General features: G+C 31.9%; 1 protein-coding gene across 1 annotated transcript in view; it reads right to left on the bottom strand.

Moving 5' to 3' along the window:
• Window positions 1–15,273, bottom strand: part of LOC143044366 (uncharacterized) — a 60,875-nt gene extending 45,602 nt beyond the window's left edge. Inside the window, exons 1-8 of the mRNA XM_076216321.1 lie at window positions 15,217–15,273; window positions 10,587–10,639; window positions 5,299–5,436; window positions 4,652–4,777; window positions 3,230–3,355; window positions 1,733–1,858; window positions 1,062–1,187; window positions 563–688 (exon numbers count right to left, since the gene is read on the bottom strand). Coding sequence (XP_076072436.1) covers window positions 563–688; window positions 1,062–1,187; window positions 1,733–1,858; window positions 3,230–3,355; window positions 4,652–4,777; window positions 5,299–5,436; window positions 10,587–10,635 — 817 coding nt within the window. The 5' untranslated portion in view covers window positions 10,636–10,639; window positions 15,217–15,273. The remainder of the gene's footprint in view (window positions 1–562; window positions 689–1,061; window positions 1,188–1,732; window positions 1,859–3,229; window positions 3,356–4,651; window positions 4,778–5,298; window positions 5,437–10,586; window positions 10,640–15,216) is intronic.
• Between the last annotated feature and the right edge of the window lie 2,492 nt (window positions 15,274–17,765).

Here is a 17,765-nt window from a genome sequence, read left to right as displayed (position 1 = left end):
TTTATATAGATTTCCATGTTAATATTTGTTATTGTACGATTGATATTTCTTTGTATTGATTTCGTTGATTAATATAAAATAAGGAGATGTGGTACGATTGCCAATGAGACAACTATGCACCAAAGTTGAAATGGATGTTAGCAATGACAGGCAACCGTAAGGCCTTCAACAATGACAAAATCCCTAACCGTATAGTCGACTATAACATGGATAAAAGGCCCGACATAAAAAATATCAAAACAGTCAATTGAAGAAACTAACTGCCTAATTTATAACAAAACAATTTACGGAAACACATATGACACACATGAACTAACTGCAACCACTGAACTAAGGGATCCTGACTTGGGACAGGCACATAAAGAATGTGGCGTGGTTAAACATGTTTGTGAGTGCTCCGCCCTCCCACTAACCTTGGACAGTGGTGTTTCTATGAGTGAGTGTGCTTTTTTAAATAATAATAAAAAAAAATAATAATAAATGAGAGTGAGCCGAGGTCAATGTTGTGCTTAATTTGAATTTTGAAATATACATTGCACTCCATAATTTAGTGTATTCTTACCATTACAAACTTTAGCTGATTCATCAGATTTATCTTTACAATCAGGCCAACCATTACATAGATTATTCTCATATATACACTGGATACCATCCTGGCATTTGACCTTATCTTCACCACATTCGAAATCTTGATCATAATGAGAAAATTGATAATCAAATGAATAATAACACTTTTGTATACTGTGTTCAAAAGAAAATTATCTTTATTATGTCGGTGCTATTAGTCACAAATTTAACTTTTGACTTAACCATCAAATCGGTAAGTAGAGGACATGATAATGTCGGTTTAGATTTATCAACGTTCTTTGAAATAGTATGAGGTCTATGTGAAATTCGGATTAAGTAAGATACATGTAAAAACGATTAAAAATCCAAGACGCAGTTTGATAGCATAGTTATTCGGTGAAAGACACAGAACAAGCTACTAATAACAAGAAAAAGAGTATGTAAAATTATATAAAAGTATGCAAACAATGCTACACGAATGAGGATATACAGACCTACACATGTCTCTTTACTTTCGTCGGACTCATCATTACAACTTGTATAACCATTACAGAGGCTGGACGTTCTTGTACACTGTAAACCATCAGCACATTTTACTTGATCCGGTGGGCACTGAAAATCTTAAAAAAAATATTTGATTTGTGTAATAAAAATAGGAATATGTGGAATATGCAAATCAGACAACTTTTCCCCAAATATAAAATGACATATAATTTAACAACGATATGTCACCATACGGCGTTTAACAATCAGCAAAACACATATCGCACAGTGGGTAATAAAGGCCCCGATATGACAAATCTAAATCAATTCAAAAAAGAAAAATAACGGCCTTATTTTTGTACAAAACTTTCTAACTTCGGGAAGGCAAATAATGAATGCATTGGGGTTACATTAGTTTGCTTACGCCAAACCCTCCCTTTGACTTGGGATAGTAGAAGTGTAACAGTACAACAGAAGAATAAACTATACAAAATAGTTGAAAAGTGCTTAACTCATCAGATAAATACAAAATAGAAAACATCCAACGAAAAAATAGACCGGACGTGGCAGGGTATAAGAAGCAATTATAGGTAGCATATTTATCCCGTAAAATACACAGAACAACCTACAAATAAAGAGTATGCTACATGTAGCAATGTTACTCGAATGAGGATATACATACCTGTACATGTCTCTTTACTTTCATCGGACTCATCCTTACAACTTGGATATCCATTACAGAGGTACTTCGTTCTAATACACTGTAAACCATCAGCACATTTAACATGATCTGGTGGACACTGAAAATCTTTAAAAAAATATTTGATTTGTATTATAAAAATAAGAAGATGTGGTCTATTGCCAATGAGACAACTCTCCACCAAGGACTATATAAATGACATATAAGTTAACAACTATGTCTCATCGTACAGCCTTCAACAATGAGCAAAACCCATACCGTATAGTGGGCTATAAAGGACCTGATATGACAAATCTAAATAAATTCAAGCAATAAACCTAACGGCCTAATTTATGTACACACTATAAACGAAAATAAATGATATATATAAAAAAACGACAAATAATAATTTCAGGCTTCTAACTTAACGCAGGCAAAAACAGAATGTGGTGGAGTTAAAACTAGTTTTCTGGCACTCAACCCTCCCCTAACCTAGGATAGTAGAAGTGTAACATTACAACAGAAGAACAAACTATACAAAATAGTTGAAAATTGCTCAGATCGATAAAAGCAGAAAACATCTAACAAAACACAGACCGGAAGTGACAGGGTATTTATAAACTACTCAACAAAAACGACAATAAGTACAGATCTGAGAGTACTCACAGATACTCACAGCTAGCAAGTAATACGATTATCTGCAGACAAAATAGCGCTTACATTCTCTAACGCTTAATGTTTTGTCGCTGAGCGCAAAGTCCAAAAACCTCAACAAAGGGTCTGTATAATTCGTAAATGCAATTGGTTTACCATGGTAGTCTTTAAATCGTTCCAATTTTGTGAACCGACCTAATTGTAAACATTCAACAATGTAAGACAGTAAATTGTTTTGTTTTTTAAATTTGCATATTATGAATTATAGTTTGCTAGAATGTTGCACCAATAAAAAAGATGTTTGGCTGATATCGAAATAGTCATTGAACCGTATTTCCAAAAATTGTATCTCAACAGTAATCATTTGTTTAACAGATGGTAGTAAATTGATAAGGTTGTAGTTGTTTAATACTTTGATCATTACTTTGAGGAACTGTAGCCGACTGTCTAAATGGTCCATATATGAATACATAGTATATATATAATGCAGCTGTGTTTTTACAATCAAACATTGTCATATTACGCTGTAACTTTTATGACTTTTATATGCTCTGTCCCTATATGTGTGTGTTCATGAGGAGAATACTACTTTGATGAGTGAAAAAAGGGTGGAAGGGGCAGTCAAAGTTATATGAAAATTTAAGAATGTCGATACTCCAGAAGAATAGAGAATGACAAGTGAATTGACGTGTTTTGTTTAACCATGTAATAATTTAAAAGTGTATTTATATTAACTTGTATATAACTAATATGAATATTTAAATCTACGTGTTATAAACCTGTGCTTGTCAAGTACTCTATGACACATACAGAATTAACATTCACATTTTGCACGTAAGAACCAACCTTTGCACATTTCTATATCTTCATCATCACCACTTTGGCATAATTCTACACCATTACAGAGATCTTGTTGCGAATAACAGGCAATGCCATCATTACACTTCGTTGTATCAGTTAGACACGTTCGATCTGTTGAATTGGAACAGTAAGGTGACTAAATAATGACAGTAATGCAATTACGATATTAAGTTTCAAAATAATATTTCTGTGATATAGATACAATGGATAAGCGTTGATTCTTGAAAAGAAACCATGAGCCCGGAGGTCGAATGGTTTGTTTTTCATGAATCAACGGTTATCCATTGTATCTATAACGTAAACTATTGTGTTAATGCCATTTAAAATTAACGCCTATTCTATATTGTTAGTGAGTTTAAATAACCATATATTCGTGTCAAACGATTCATTACAATAAATTAGATATCAATATTAAATGATTAAAAAAATACAAATATATTATAACACAACACGTCTGTCCATAAAGATCTTCATACTAGCAGGCATCTGAATATTGTCTGTTTTTACAAAATAAGATATATTAGAACTTATTTCTACTAAAATTGAAAATGAAAAAGGAGAATGTGTCAAAGATAAAACAACACGACAAAAAACATATATATAGTGCATATAATAATGAAAAAGAAGATGTATGATTGCCATTGAGACAACTGTCCAGAAAATGTATGTTTCCGAAATGTTTAACAAAAAGCACATCACGATTTTCTAGCATAGTAATTTACAACTAACAGTTGTAAAATTATGTAGTAAAGCAGATGAAATCATATTACATTAATTTATAAATCAAAAAAGGAAAATAGAACAAATCATGTTTGTTTCAACCATGTGGAATAGCCAACAATATTCCGATAAACGCATGCAATACCAAAAGGCAATACTTGTACTTAAATGATATGGTGCCTAACTATTTACAAGTTAATAAATGATAATAAATGAACAAACTCGCTTTTATTACACAAAATTTCTACAATAACATACTTAACAATAACAAAAACAAAAACAAGAAAACTAGTGAATATGGACAACAACGAGAATTCAGGGATTCGAACCTAAACAGACAAGTCCATACCTTAAACCCGTTTATCTTAACCATGAAACCTTGTGGCTACCAATTCATACTATACGTTAGCCTTTTATGTATATATAAAAGTACAAGCCCTGTGTGTCTGTTGTACATATATTCATTTATATATATAAATATATTTTATATATATATGAAATAAACAATTAAATTGTAACCGATTGGTAGCCCACAGGTTATGTCGATATGTTGATGCCAGTAACAAGTAACAGAATACACTACAAAAACAAAGATTAAACACACCGTTACTATGTTTAGAAAAAAAACAAGACACAACAATATTATGTCAATTTTTAAATTATATCCAGCTATTACTCACTACTTACTCTTGCACATTTCATGATCGTCATCTGAACCATCTTTACAGTAGGCGTAGTAATCACAAAGAGTATATTCAGGAAAACAATGTATCCCGTTTTTACATTTCATTTTTCCCGTTTCGCATTCCAAATCTAAATAAAACCAAGTATATAATAAAACTAAAAGGTAAACTACGTATAAGTATTTTATTACAGCATTGTTAGGTGCAGAATATTGATCGAACCCTCATTTTGACCGGGTATATTTATATGATATCAAGGAAAGTCTGATATGGATTTTGTTGGACATGATATAACGTTCATGTTATCTTTCTAAAAGAGCAGAATGCTTCTAGTAGTAGTTTGGTTAAACAGTAGAGGGCTGTCGTTCTTTATAAAAAAAGAATATGTGTTATGATTGCCAATGAGACAACTCTTCACATGAGACCAAATATAATACGAATATTTATTTATTTATTTTATGTAATATTTTTAAAATCTGTGATTTCGAGGAATTCTTAAAATAATTAAAGGCCATTAAGTATAAAATATTTAAAGAAAAGACAAAAAAAAAATGCCCTGTTTAGATACAAAACATGAATTATACGTACACAATGAAACAATCATTCTATAAATATATAACTCCGTTACAACTAAACATTTAACTTTGGTACCTCTACATAAATCCTCGTTTTCATCTTCGCCATTTGCACAAGTATTCCATCCATTACAGAATTGATATCTATAAGCACAGCCGGATCCGTCTGAACATTCTCTACATTCTCCTGGAGAAATAACGTCCGTCGACCCACCTGTTTAGATATTACAATTATCAATTACAACATATCTTTATTGATTATGAGAAATGTCCATGTGTGTAGCAAACATCAAGCAACGAATGTTAAAAGGGACTGTATAATTTTATATACTTATTTGTTATATGTGACCACGGACATGTTCTATTTGTTGTTAAACTTAAATCTAGTCCATATCATCGATTGTGAAATAACCAAATTTTGCTTTTCACCGATGATGTGTTACTTGCAAAAATAACAGTACGTTTGGTACTATTTGGGCTATGGTCGATATGTGTCTTAAATATATAAGCAGTCTCACTTAAGGGAGACCTAATTACCTAATATGCACGAACATATTCCTCTGGAAATCTGACGTTAAATAAATAAATATTCTAATTCCTTTATATCTATTGTTGTATACGAATATGTATAGAATAAACTACTTTTTACAAATTTAAATCTCTTTTTTATATTTGTGTTTGTTTACATTGGTAATTTTGTAAACTGTATATTCATTTATTAAATTTAGTTAATTTTCATCAAAGGAGTAGGTCCAGTAAGAGCCCTTTTTGGCCTCAAAATAAAGCAGTTTTACAAAATTGATAAAATGTAAACTGTTAGTTATTTATTGAACAGTAGAATGCTTCTTCTACATAAATATGGGCTATTTTTGACTATACAATGAACATATATCGGGTACTGGCACCTTAAAGTCATGCTAAATTACTAAATTCTTCACAATTCTAGCAGTCTAGCATTTTAGTTAAATTTTAGACGGTTTTCGTGTAAAACGAAAGTAACCGCATTCGTGTTCATCCTTAATATTGAAATGATTTTTCATATTTGAGCTTGAATCGGATCGTTTTTAATGACTAAATTAGTTCAAATATTTCACATAAACTAATTGATTCAAATGAAATAGACACTTAAGTGTTTGAAAAGTGGTCAAAATGATGAACCTGAAATTTCAGGCCAAAATCGGTCCTTACAGGACCTACTCCTTTAATTAATGATATCGATATCACAATCTTATCTAATGTCTATCATGATCAGATTGTTTCACCGGCCTATTATGTGAGAAGCCAAATTTGTCAGGCCAAATTTGTTTTATGCCTAGTTTGTCATTGTCCAGGAATGTTATTGGCCGAGCCATAAGAGAAGGAGGATATAGCAGTATTAAATTCGAAATGTACGGTAATGGCCGAATGATCACACGGTCATTATCTTTTTTTTTTATATTGATTTTACATTTTTGCCAAATAAGTTTTACACAATTTCGAAAGCCGTTACGTAAAGCGTCAATGCTTTTCGTAAAACTACTAAATGGTCGTTACAAAATATGTTTTCTTTTCGTTCGCATTTTATTACAAGTTTCTAGTCCGGTGGTTTGTGGATCAGCTGTTTTTGACAAAGGCTACGTCTCGATCCAATACAGCTAATCTCGATTCTATACTTCTGTACTTGAACATAATAATACATAATTAATAAGAAAACACCCATTTAAAGGGACATTAGCTGTCAAATCCATGTTCACCAATTTCATTCAAATTCTCATATTTGATTTATAACATTTTAAAAAGTATATCAAAATTATGAAAAGTCTAAAATAAAAAATTTCAAATTATTGGATCGATAATATGTATCAGCATTTCGTGTGTATTCTAGTCTAGACGCCGTCTAATTAACCATCGAGGTGACGTTCGAAGGGTGTCGACGGTAATTTAAACATAAATAAACATAAATATAGATAGAAAAAAATAGCGAACTCGTGCAATTGTTTTTTTTCTAGGTCAATTTCATATTATAGGTTATAAATATATGTTTATCATCGTTTTACCTGTATACGAATGAGTTTTTGTGAATCGAATCAGTAAACCAAATGGTTTACCATACATTTGCCATAGTTTCACTTTCAATGTTGACATTAGTTTCCATTAATAACTGAACACGCCTTATTCATGTGTAACCCATCTCTAGCTAAGGGGTTAAAAGGAAGGTCACATGATACGGATTCAATTAGGTCGAAATACTCATTTAGCACTGAATAATTTATCACCGATGTTTCTTGGCTTATTTTGACAAAATTGAACCAAACTGGCTGCTGAAAGCGAATTATTATTTTACTATTTCAATTTTATTAATAGTTGCAAAAAATAATCATATTTTAAATTTTGAGTATGTCACGTAGCTAATGCCTCTTTAATAACACCATAATATATATTATGATTTATCCAAATGATTATCACTTTTTATTAGGGATATCAAAAGATCGGAAATTTAATACTCGGATACTTGGTCATGATACTCGAGTACTCGGATGAGTCTCAAACGTCTATTGGAAAGTTAAGATTTTAGGTGGGATGCAGTGTTTATGTTATTACCGTTTATAAACATATCAACGAACGACAAACGTACTGCAAATATAGCTTTATCCTCTGTTGTTTTTGTGTCAATCGAACAATGAATTACCGACCGCCCTTTCTACAAATAACCTATCATAATAGCAATTATTGTTTGTGTACGTGTTTCTGTACCAAATTTTAATAAAATCAAAAATACTTTCGTATAAAGTCCGAAAAAGTAGACAATATATGTATCATATGTTCCTCAGGAGTTGGTATTTTTTTTTATAATCCGACTTGTTCATTAATTTGTCAACAACTGTATTGGACTTCAAATTAGTAGTGCTTTTTCTTGTTGCTCAGTCTTACTTTTTCTGTGTTTTGTTTTTTTGCACTATCGTTTGTCTAAATTTATCTTTTTTTTAGCCATGACATTGTCAGTTAATTTTCGACTTTTGGGTCTGAATGATGCTCTCGTAATTTCGCCTATCTTTAAATTGTAAATTAAACAATTACAGTTAAGTTTCAAATACAGAGCAATTAACTTAATTTAAATGTCTTGATTAACAAACAAAGTTAAGTTTTTACAACTTGTGTTGAGATAATAATTAATCCGTGAAAGTGTTGATCCGTGTACAAACACCGTTACAAATGTCTCTAATCAGTTGCATGGGGTTCACCGCAGGTCACTTTGATTTTGTTCTTGTTTAGAAATATGATCTGGTCAATATTTTCAGACGAAAGACTGTTCGACTTTTTAATTTTTTGTTACAAGTAGTGCACATGAATACATTCTCTCGAACGAAAGGACGTTGCTGGTACTACTATAACAAATAGTATCCTCAGCATAAACATATTTATGTTGTTAATTGATTTTATTCAGTATTACGAAGGGGATATTTCAACGGAACTAAAGTGAGTGGAAATGTGAAGAGAAATATTTCAAGATGTATAACAAGCAAACGAATATCCGAGTACTAAAACTGTACTCGGGTACTCGGCCTTCCGATAGAGTACCCGAGCACTTGAGTACTCGTTGCCATTCCTAATTGTTATATGAGGTGATTAATGACACAGCAGATTTTTACTGTGCATTTAAAACAAAAACGTAGAATACACGTTTCGTGCTTAATGAATAATGATAAAGCAAATCCCAATGTTTGATATTAATACATATATTACGATACTGTTGTCAGGTCATTAAAGATGGCATATTTTGGTATTAATAGTGATTCATGTATAGGGTCTTTGCATCGGAACTAAACACATTTGTTCTAAAACCAGTTGTTGGCATGACACGGGTTAAGTTCTTCTCTAGTATTTTATGATGGTATGATACTTAACCCTTAACGGGAGGGGTAGAGCTCGATTTTCATAAGATGAAGACATAATCTTTCATTCAGTTTAATTGAGGTATGGAGCTGGCATGTCAGTAACTTCTAGTAGTCCTTTGATAAATTATGTATCATTGTCATTTTGCTTAGTTTCTTTTGTTACCTATTCTGACATCGGACTCGGACTTCTTTTAAACTGAGTTTGACTGTGCATATTGCTGTGTATTGTTCTACATTGGCTAGAGGTATAAGGGAAGGGTTGCGATCTCGTAAAACATGTTTAACCCCGCCGCATTTTTGCGCCTGTCCAAAGTCAGGAGCCTCTGGCCTTTGTGAGTCTAGTATGATTTTTAATTTTAGTTCATTTATATGTTTTGGAGTTTAGTCTGACGTCCATTATCACTAAACTAGTACCCGTTTTTTTAGGGGTCAGCTGAAGTTTTATGCTCTTTAGTCGGGTTGTTGTCTCTTTGACACATTCTCCATTTCTATTCTCAATTTTATTGGAAATTAAGCAGCTATCGATACAGACGTTTATTAACCAATGACTTAAAATACATTATAAATTGTCTTTTAATACGATTCAGTGTGTCACAGAAATGGTCGTTAGTACAAGTCTTTCATAACAAAAAACAAAAAAAAAACAGTTAAAACATAATTTTTACTGGCTTTAATACTGAATTTTATTTTGGTTCAAAAAGGTGTCGAAATATAATTAAATAAAGGTACTATGCAAAATATTAGATTTCAACATGTTTGATTTTAGAGTTGGTTTTGTTATATTTATTGCTATGAGTATATACATTTATGGATGATAGAATGTGTGAATATCTAGAATTGTCAACAGTAAAAGATCATTTCTCGGACGGTGCAGACTGAAGTGAAAGTAATTTGTAGGGTTGTCAATCTCGAATATGCACCGCTCTTATACATGTCTTACTGTAGCATCTAATAATTTGTCAAAACAATTAAGCCAGAGAATTATTTTTAATGGAAATGCCACATATGATCTCCTATGTACAACAAATGAAGACTCTTTCTGTAAATTATTGGTGCCGCGGACACGGCCGTTTGTGAATGCTTGCCTCGACACCAGATAGATTTAAAATATTTGTTTCTTTGTCACTTTAGCCCACAAACCAGTTCTTAACTTAAAGTTTTGTCTTTTGTGTTTACATACGTCAGCTACGTCATTTTGATGGGAGATGACTCGTGTAAAAATCGAGAATCTGAAAGTTTTTTTTATTGGGAAATAAAATGGTAATTCATCGCACATCATTACTTTTTAGTATTATTCGACATACATTGTATTAGAATGATAATTAAAGCAAGCAGTTCTTATTGATCCTGTATGATTCTTCCGACAGTCGTATTTAAAAACGTCAGTCAGTTTACATCGATCCAATATGACTGTACTTGAACATAATACAGTTATAATATGAAATCACCCATTTAAGTGCAACCTTGCATAGATACAAGTATACTTTACCTGTTATTACAGTTAAAAACAACACAACAAAGAAAGGATAGTTTTCCATTGCCCTGTAAAAAATAAGTTCATAAATGTTACTTAGTAAACAAGTATGCCAAATTAGCACATCTTTCGAATATACTGTTATTTTTATCAAGTCTTTGTCATGACATGATAACTTAGCTTAATGTAAAATTGTTGAAAGGAAAATTAGAGTGACTATTAAAGAACACTTAACCCAATAATATATACTTCGAAAACAATTAATGATGTAAAACACGACCTCAAAATTAGCAAAAAGATGTCTGATTCAGTCAATCTGTTGAAAGTTTAGCTACAAAACCAAAATATCACAACTGCAATTAGGTTTCGGATATACGTTAAAAAACAATACCAAGGATATGAGTACCAACAACAGTGTTTTTTAGACATAATTTCCGTTCTCGGTTGAATGTTACAAACTATATTTTTCAAAATGAACATATGGATGCAAATTTACGCATTGTTTAATCTTATAAATGTTTCACAAGCAAAGCTCGAAGCCCAAATCCCGATAGCGTACGTGAAAATATGCATACACATTGATGTGAACTTAGTCGTTTTTATAGGTTAAGGATGTTGGATGGTCTATGTCAAAAAAACAAGCCTTTTCAAAAACTTTTGTACATTGATAGTATATAGATAATAAAACCAATTGATCAGACAAAATGAAAGGTTCGTGTCCTTTTTAATTTTTACTCACAAGACATTGAACATTTTGCAATACATGGTTCTCTCAATATTTTTGAAATGAATGAATACCTTGTTGTAGGAAGCACTTAAAATATTATAGCAAGGAAAACATATTTACAACATGGTAAATTAATTCCAGATTAAACCAATACATTAAAAGCATTATAAGAACACCAATAACATTAAGCAACAGTATGTGATCTGATTGACCTCTTCCTTTATACGTAAAACATAGACGAAACTGTAATAGATATTGTAATTAAGTAATGTTTTGCCAAGAACAATAACTTTTGTCAAATATTAAGGCCTAATTGATCTAAAGGCAGGGCATTCTAATAAAACATTTAACATTGATACACTTTTATTCTTTCATAAACAATGAAACAACAACAAGCATTGTTTAAGATTTTCAAAAATGATTGTGTAACCTAAATGTGATAAAATTATGGAAAGAAAAGTAGGTGTGATCCAGCCAAATTTACATTGCAATTCATCGATAAAACTAGAGGAGTCAAAATATCTGACAAAAATCACAAACAAGAACAGCGAACATCCTTCATTTAAAATTATTGGATCAGAATTAATACAAAAATAATAAGATGTATATAATATAATCAAATTGGTTCCATATGGGTCAATACTTTATATGTATCAAAATTATGAAAAGAAAAATAGGAGTAAGCGGGCCAATTTTTAATGGCAAATCGTCGATAAACTCAGAGGAATTCGAATATCTAACAAAATGTCAAAACACAATGAACATCGAACCCCTAAACATAACAACATTTGTATGACTTCATAAAACATGTACATGCATGTTAACGAATGGTTCACATTGCGCAATACTTTATAAGTTTGTAATGATGAAACCCGTCGACGTATATACGTTTGTACGTTTATCAATGTAAACAACACAAAGGGAACTGGACAATGAAAAATCAATTTTCAAAATAAAATTTGATAAATTTGGTCAAACAGAAGAATATCTATGAATTAACATTTGTCAATTAACGTTTAAAGCAACAATATCTATGATATATAAAAAATAGCGGGTATTTTAAAAGCTATTCGAACAGAAATCATCAAGTAAATTACAAACCTTTAATGCCCAATTTTGCCTCTAGAAAATACAGAAAATTAGCAGCTATCAGAGATTGATGTTACAGATTTAAATTGCTGTGCGCAACATAATGAGCTAATGATAATATCAGAGAATAGCAGTCCAACATTACAGGTAATGTATTATATACCAAGCTTTTGTCTATATTTGATGTCATCAGGAACCCCCAAAAGGAAAGCCAGGAATGCATAGATACATAAGGAGATAAGTAATTAAAACGAGGAAATTTTGATAGGAAGTGCAAGCCCTGGAATACGTGTCAATTGGGAGATACATTATCCGTATACATTCGTTGCTGGAATGTTGCTACATAAAAAAGGAAAGTTCCCAATTGGGAAGCTGAAATCATCTCTTATGGTGTAAAGTTTTGTTTTCAACCGACCCTCATTGTCATTTTCTAGATGTTAGTCAAGATATGAGGCAGACTTAACTGTATCTGTTGTATCCTTTATCTCAAGTTCGATGGGTAGATGCGTTCAACATAGTTACCAAATTTTGAATTTTTAGTGAGAGAACATCATCTATATAGCGGATATTAAATCTAAAGGATACTGTTAACTTTTTTTTCTTTCTTCATAAGAAGACATTTGCATTTTGTTGAGTACATGGCTGGTGATGCCGTCGGGGATTTACGGTCCATCTGCAGTTTGTTGGCACATAAGTAGAACATGAACAATGATGAAGTTGACACTTGTAAATTTGTATCGATACTATTAATGATCCTTTGAGCATCGAACTCTAATGTTCAGTAATGTATCTTTGTGTTTTTAGACAGAGAATTTTGACGCATCATCATGTGTTATTGACTTTAGAATAACATTTTTTACAACTTGTGACAGTGATTAATGGCTTTTTCCATCAATGATTTACTCAGATTAATTTCTGAGATTATTCATGTATTTGGTTTTGATGTTATATTTGTTATTCTCGTGGGATTTTGTATGTTGCTTGGTCTGTTTCTGTGTGTGTTACATTGTAGTGTTGTGTCGTTGTTCTCCTCTTATATTTAATGCGTTTCCCTCAGTTTTAGTTTGTTACCCCGATTTTGTTTTTTGTCCATGGATTTATGAGTTTATGATTTATGAGTTATAACAATCTGTCGGCATTCCTATGGGAACGAACTGCGCGCCTCTCCTTGCTGACCTCTTCTTGTTTTCATATGAATCGGAGTTCCTTCAGACACTTGTCAAAAACAAGAAGATCAAAGAAGCCAGGTTATTTAATTTCACTTTCAGATATATTGATGATGTTCTTTCCATTAACAATCCAAACTTTTCTGATTGGGTTCCATTAATATATCCACCAGAACTAGAAATTAAAGAGACAACAGACACGGCTTCATCCGCCTCATTTTTAGACTTATACCTCGAATTTGACATACACAGTCATCTTAGTACCAGAATCTATGACAAACGAGACGATTTTGATTTTGAAATTATCAATTTCCCCCACCTTAGTAGCAACATACCAACTTCACCTGCATATGGAATATACATTTCCCAACTTATTCGGTATTCAAGAGCTTGCAGCTCCTACTCAGACTTTGTAAAACGTCACCAGTGTCTGAGCAGAAAGTTGATGAACCAGGGGTATGTCAAAGAACGTCTCGTCCTTTTTCTAAAAAAGTTCATCGGAAGGTACCCAGAACTTATTGATAAATATTCCGTATCAACTTCACAAATAATACACGATGGTCTTGAAGTACAGATTTTGCGTACTGACGTTGTTTATCATCTTAATTATGTGTTATATTATTCTTTTAGTTGTCTTTATTAATATTACTTTTACTGTTGTCTGTTTTTAGAGATATCCTTTTGACGTAACTCTGTGATCATGTATCCTATCATACTTTGAACGACAAAATTATTTTATGATGTGACTCTGAACCTATGTATCTTGTCATACATTGAATGACAAAATTATTTTATGATGTGACTCTGTACCTATGTATCTTGTCATACTTTGAATGACAAAATTATTTTATTCATTAATATTACTTTTACTGTTAACCAACTTTTTTTGTGATATACATTTTACGTGACTCTGTACTTATGTATCACGTCATACTTTGAACCACACTATTATTTTATTTATTATTATTACTTTAACTGCTAAGTCAGTGTTTGTTATATCTATTTTGCGTGACTTTATTTATGCATCCCGTCATACTTTGAACGACAAAATTATTTCATGTCTACCTGTGCGAATTTCAAACGCGCAATTTTACACCAGTACCCATACCCTCCTTCCTTGATGGGTGCATTTTACATAGACAAATATAATCGTATAATATAATCAAAATGAGGATGTTAATTTAATGTATGCCTTTTTGTGCTTCTTCGTTACATTTGTTGTTTTATAGTGATTAAGATGATAACACAATGTTGACTGCTGTACCCCTATTTTTGACATTTTTACCTATTATGTCTGTTTGTTTTGTTCACGCATCGGTGACTATATAATGGAATTTGATGCGACTGTCATACAAGTGAGAGGTTTAGCTAGCTATAAAACCAGGTTCAATCCACCATTTTCTACATTTGAAAATGCCTGTACCAAGTCAGGAATATGACAGTTCTTGTCCATTCGTTTTTGATGCGTTTTGTTATTTGATTTTGCCATGTGATTATGGACTTTCCGAATTGATTTTCCTCTGAGTTCAGTATTTTTGTGATTTTCCTTTTTTTTTAACAGCGGTACACTACTGTTGCCTTTATTTAACTGTGGTTTGCTTAACGTCCAGTGTAAAAAATTCCAAGAATTATCTGACTTAAAAATAATAAAATTTATACTTACACTATGTAGAATAGAAGCTTACATTCGAGAAGTGAATATTCAAATAAATCATGAAGTGAGTAGGAGACGTATTTAAATTTTTACAACCAATTACTGACATTTCAAAAAGTGTCGATTATCCTGGTGTGAAACACTTATCTCTTTATAAACCAATTACCTTCATTAAATCATTATCCGCCTTTCTAAATTGAATTTCATATTAACAATTAACGTTCACATTTCACCTATAACCATCATTTTAAAAGTTTTATTAAAGTAATTGACGATTCGGAAAAAAATAGTTTGACATAAAAATAGCATGGGATTAATGTAAAATACTAATACGTATCACCCTTGATTTGACTATTCATTATCTATATTATAATTCGTTACCTCAAAACGAATATCAAGTATTTATTAAATAAAAACAATTTTATCATCGGTATAAAGACATCATTCGTAAATATAGCTCAACATGCAGACTTCTAATACGTTCAGGTATTTCACATCCAATTTTTATGGTAATATTCTTTATAAAGCACAAAGGTGTCAGTATTCACCTCAGAAACTTACAAAACCTTTGAATAGACTTATTAAGAAGGGATATAATTACGATACTGTTGTCAAGTCATTAAAGATTGCATATTTTGGAGTTAATATTGAGTCACTGATAAGGTCTTTGCATCGGAACTAAACACATTTATTCTAAAAACAGTTGTTGGCATGACACGGGTTATGTTCTTCTCATATATGTTATGATGGTATGATACTAAACCCCTAACGGGAAGGATTGTGCCTGATGTTCATATGATGAAATCATAATCTTTCAATCAGTTTAGTTGAAGCCTGGAGCTGGCATGTCAGTTAACTGCTAGTAGTCTGTTGTTATTTATGTATTATTGTCATTTTGTTTATTTTCTTTGGTTACATCTTCTGACATCAGACTCGGATTTCTCTTGAACTGAATTTTAATGTGCGTATTGTTATGCGTTTACTTTACTACATTGGTTAGAGGTATAGGAGGAGGGTTGATATCTCACAAACATGTTTAACCCCGCCGCATTTTTGCGCCTGTCCCAAGTCAGGAGCCTCTGGCCTTTGTTAGTCTTGTATTATTTTAATTTTAGTTTCTTGTGTACAATTTGGAAATTAGTATGGCGTTCATTATCACTGGACTAGTATATATTTGTTTAGGGGCCAGCTGAAGGACGCCTCCGGGTGCGGGAATTTCTCGCTACATTGAAGACCTGTTGGTGACCCTCTGCTGTTGTTTTTTATTTGGGCGGGTTGTTGTCTCTTTGACACATTCCCCATTTCCATTCTCAATTTTAGTTGTTTCATAGAAATAGCTCGCCAGCATGTGCAGATATTTTCGACAAAACAAAGAAAGGCGCAAACGTGTTTTTCAAATTCCTAAATTTTTAGTTACTGTCAGACGTTTCATGATGCTACCTTTGTCGGATCCGTCCCTAGCACGATCTATTTTCCGGCAACTATGTCTTTTTTAAGATACGATCGTCCACATGCGCATTTGCAGCGGCAGTAGTGGCTGCGGACCTCAAACTATGCAATCGAAAATACTTATTTGTCTAATCAAATAGATGTTGAAGCAGCTAACAAAATTTTTCTTGTATAACATGTATAACGTCGCTGGGCTTCCAAAATGTTGTAAATAAAAAAAAAAAATCAAGAAAAAAATATCTCACAAACAGGCTTTGAAAATTTTGACAAAATGCATGCTTCCAAAATGTTGTATGTGAACTTGAACATTTTTGTAGATAGCAGTGAAATCAATACTTTGACATTTCTGGATTATCCGAGAACTTAAATTATTTTCACAGAAATAAAGAAATATACAATTATTTTATTCCCAAAGCCATTATACAACGATTTTCAAGTTTTCATACATTTTGTGAGCAACTTTTACAAACAACTGACATTAGCAATTTTGTAATATGTCTTATTTCAAACGTTTTAATTGGTCTAACTGTATGCTATTTTGTAATACTAAAGATTTCCTCCCGCCCAGACCATTGGTGACAAAAAGTATTTTAGCCAAAAAAGTCATTTACGACATTTTACTTTTTTCTCAATTTGTAACCATTTACAGATTTACAAAAAGATATAGGACGAAAAATTAAATCTTTGCTGTCAGACTTGATATTTGCTAAATTTGAATATCTCATTAACATTTTATCAGGACATGCATGTTTTCAGTTCTCGAACGGTAAATATCAGTTTTCCATTCTTTCAGCATGTTCAGTAAAGCAATGTACGAATCAGGAAAAACAATATGATTTCTTTCAAGATTTGCTGATTCCGAATACCATACAAAAACAACCAAATTTATAAAAAGACACATACAAGCTTTTTTTCATATTCAAGATTAAATTTCTCGTTACAATATAGAATAACAATTTGATGCAAAATTTCTGGTGTAATAGGTTCTTTATTAACAACAATGTCTCCAACAGATCCCAAAGATCATTCTTTCACAGAAATAACCAAATCCAATTTACACGGATTCTCAACTCCAGTTAATCTATGAACCTAACTTATAACATAAAAAA

Source organism: Mytilus galloprovincialis, chromosome 9 (genome assembly GCF_965363235.1).
Source record: "Mytilus galloprovincialis chromosome 9, xbMytGall1.hap1.1, whole genome shotgun sequence".
NCBI classification, from domain to species: Eukaryota; Metazoa; Mollusca; class Bivalvia; order Mytilida; family Mytilidae; genus Mytilus; species Mytilus galloprovincialis.
The sequence above is the reverse complement of the archived record's forward strand: the minus strand, read 5'-3'. Positions and strand labels throughout refer to the sequence as shown.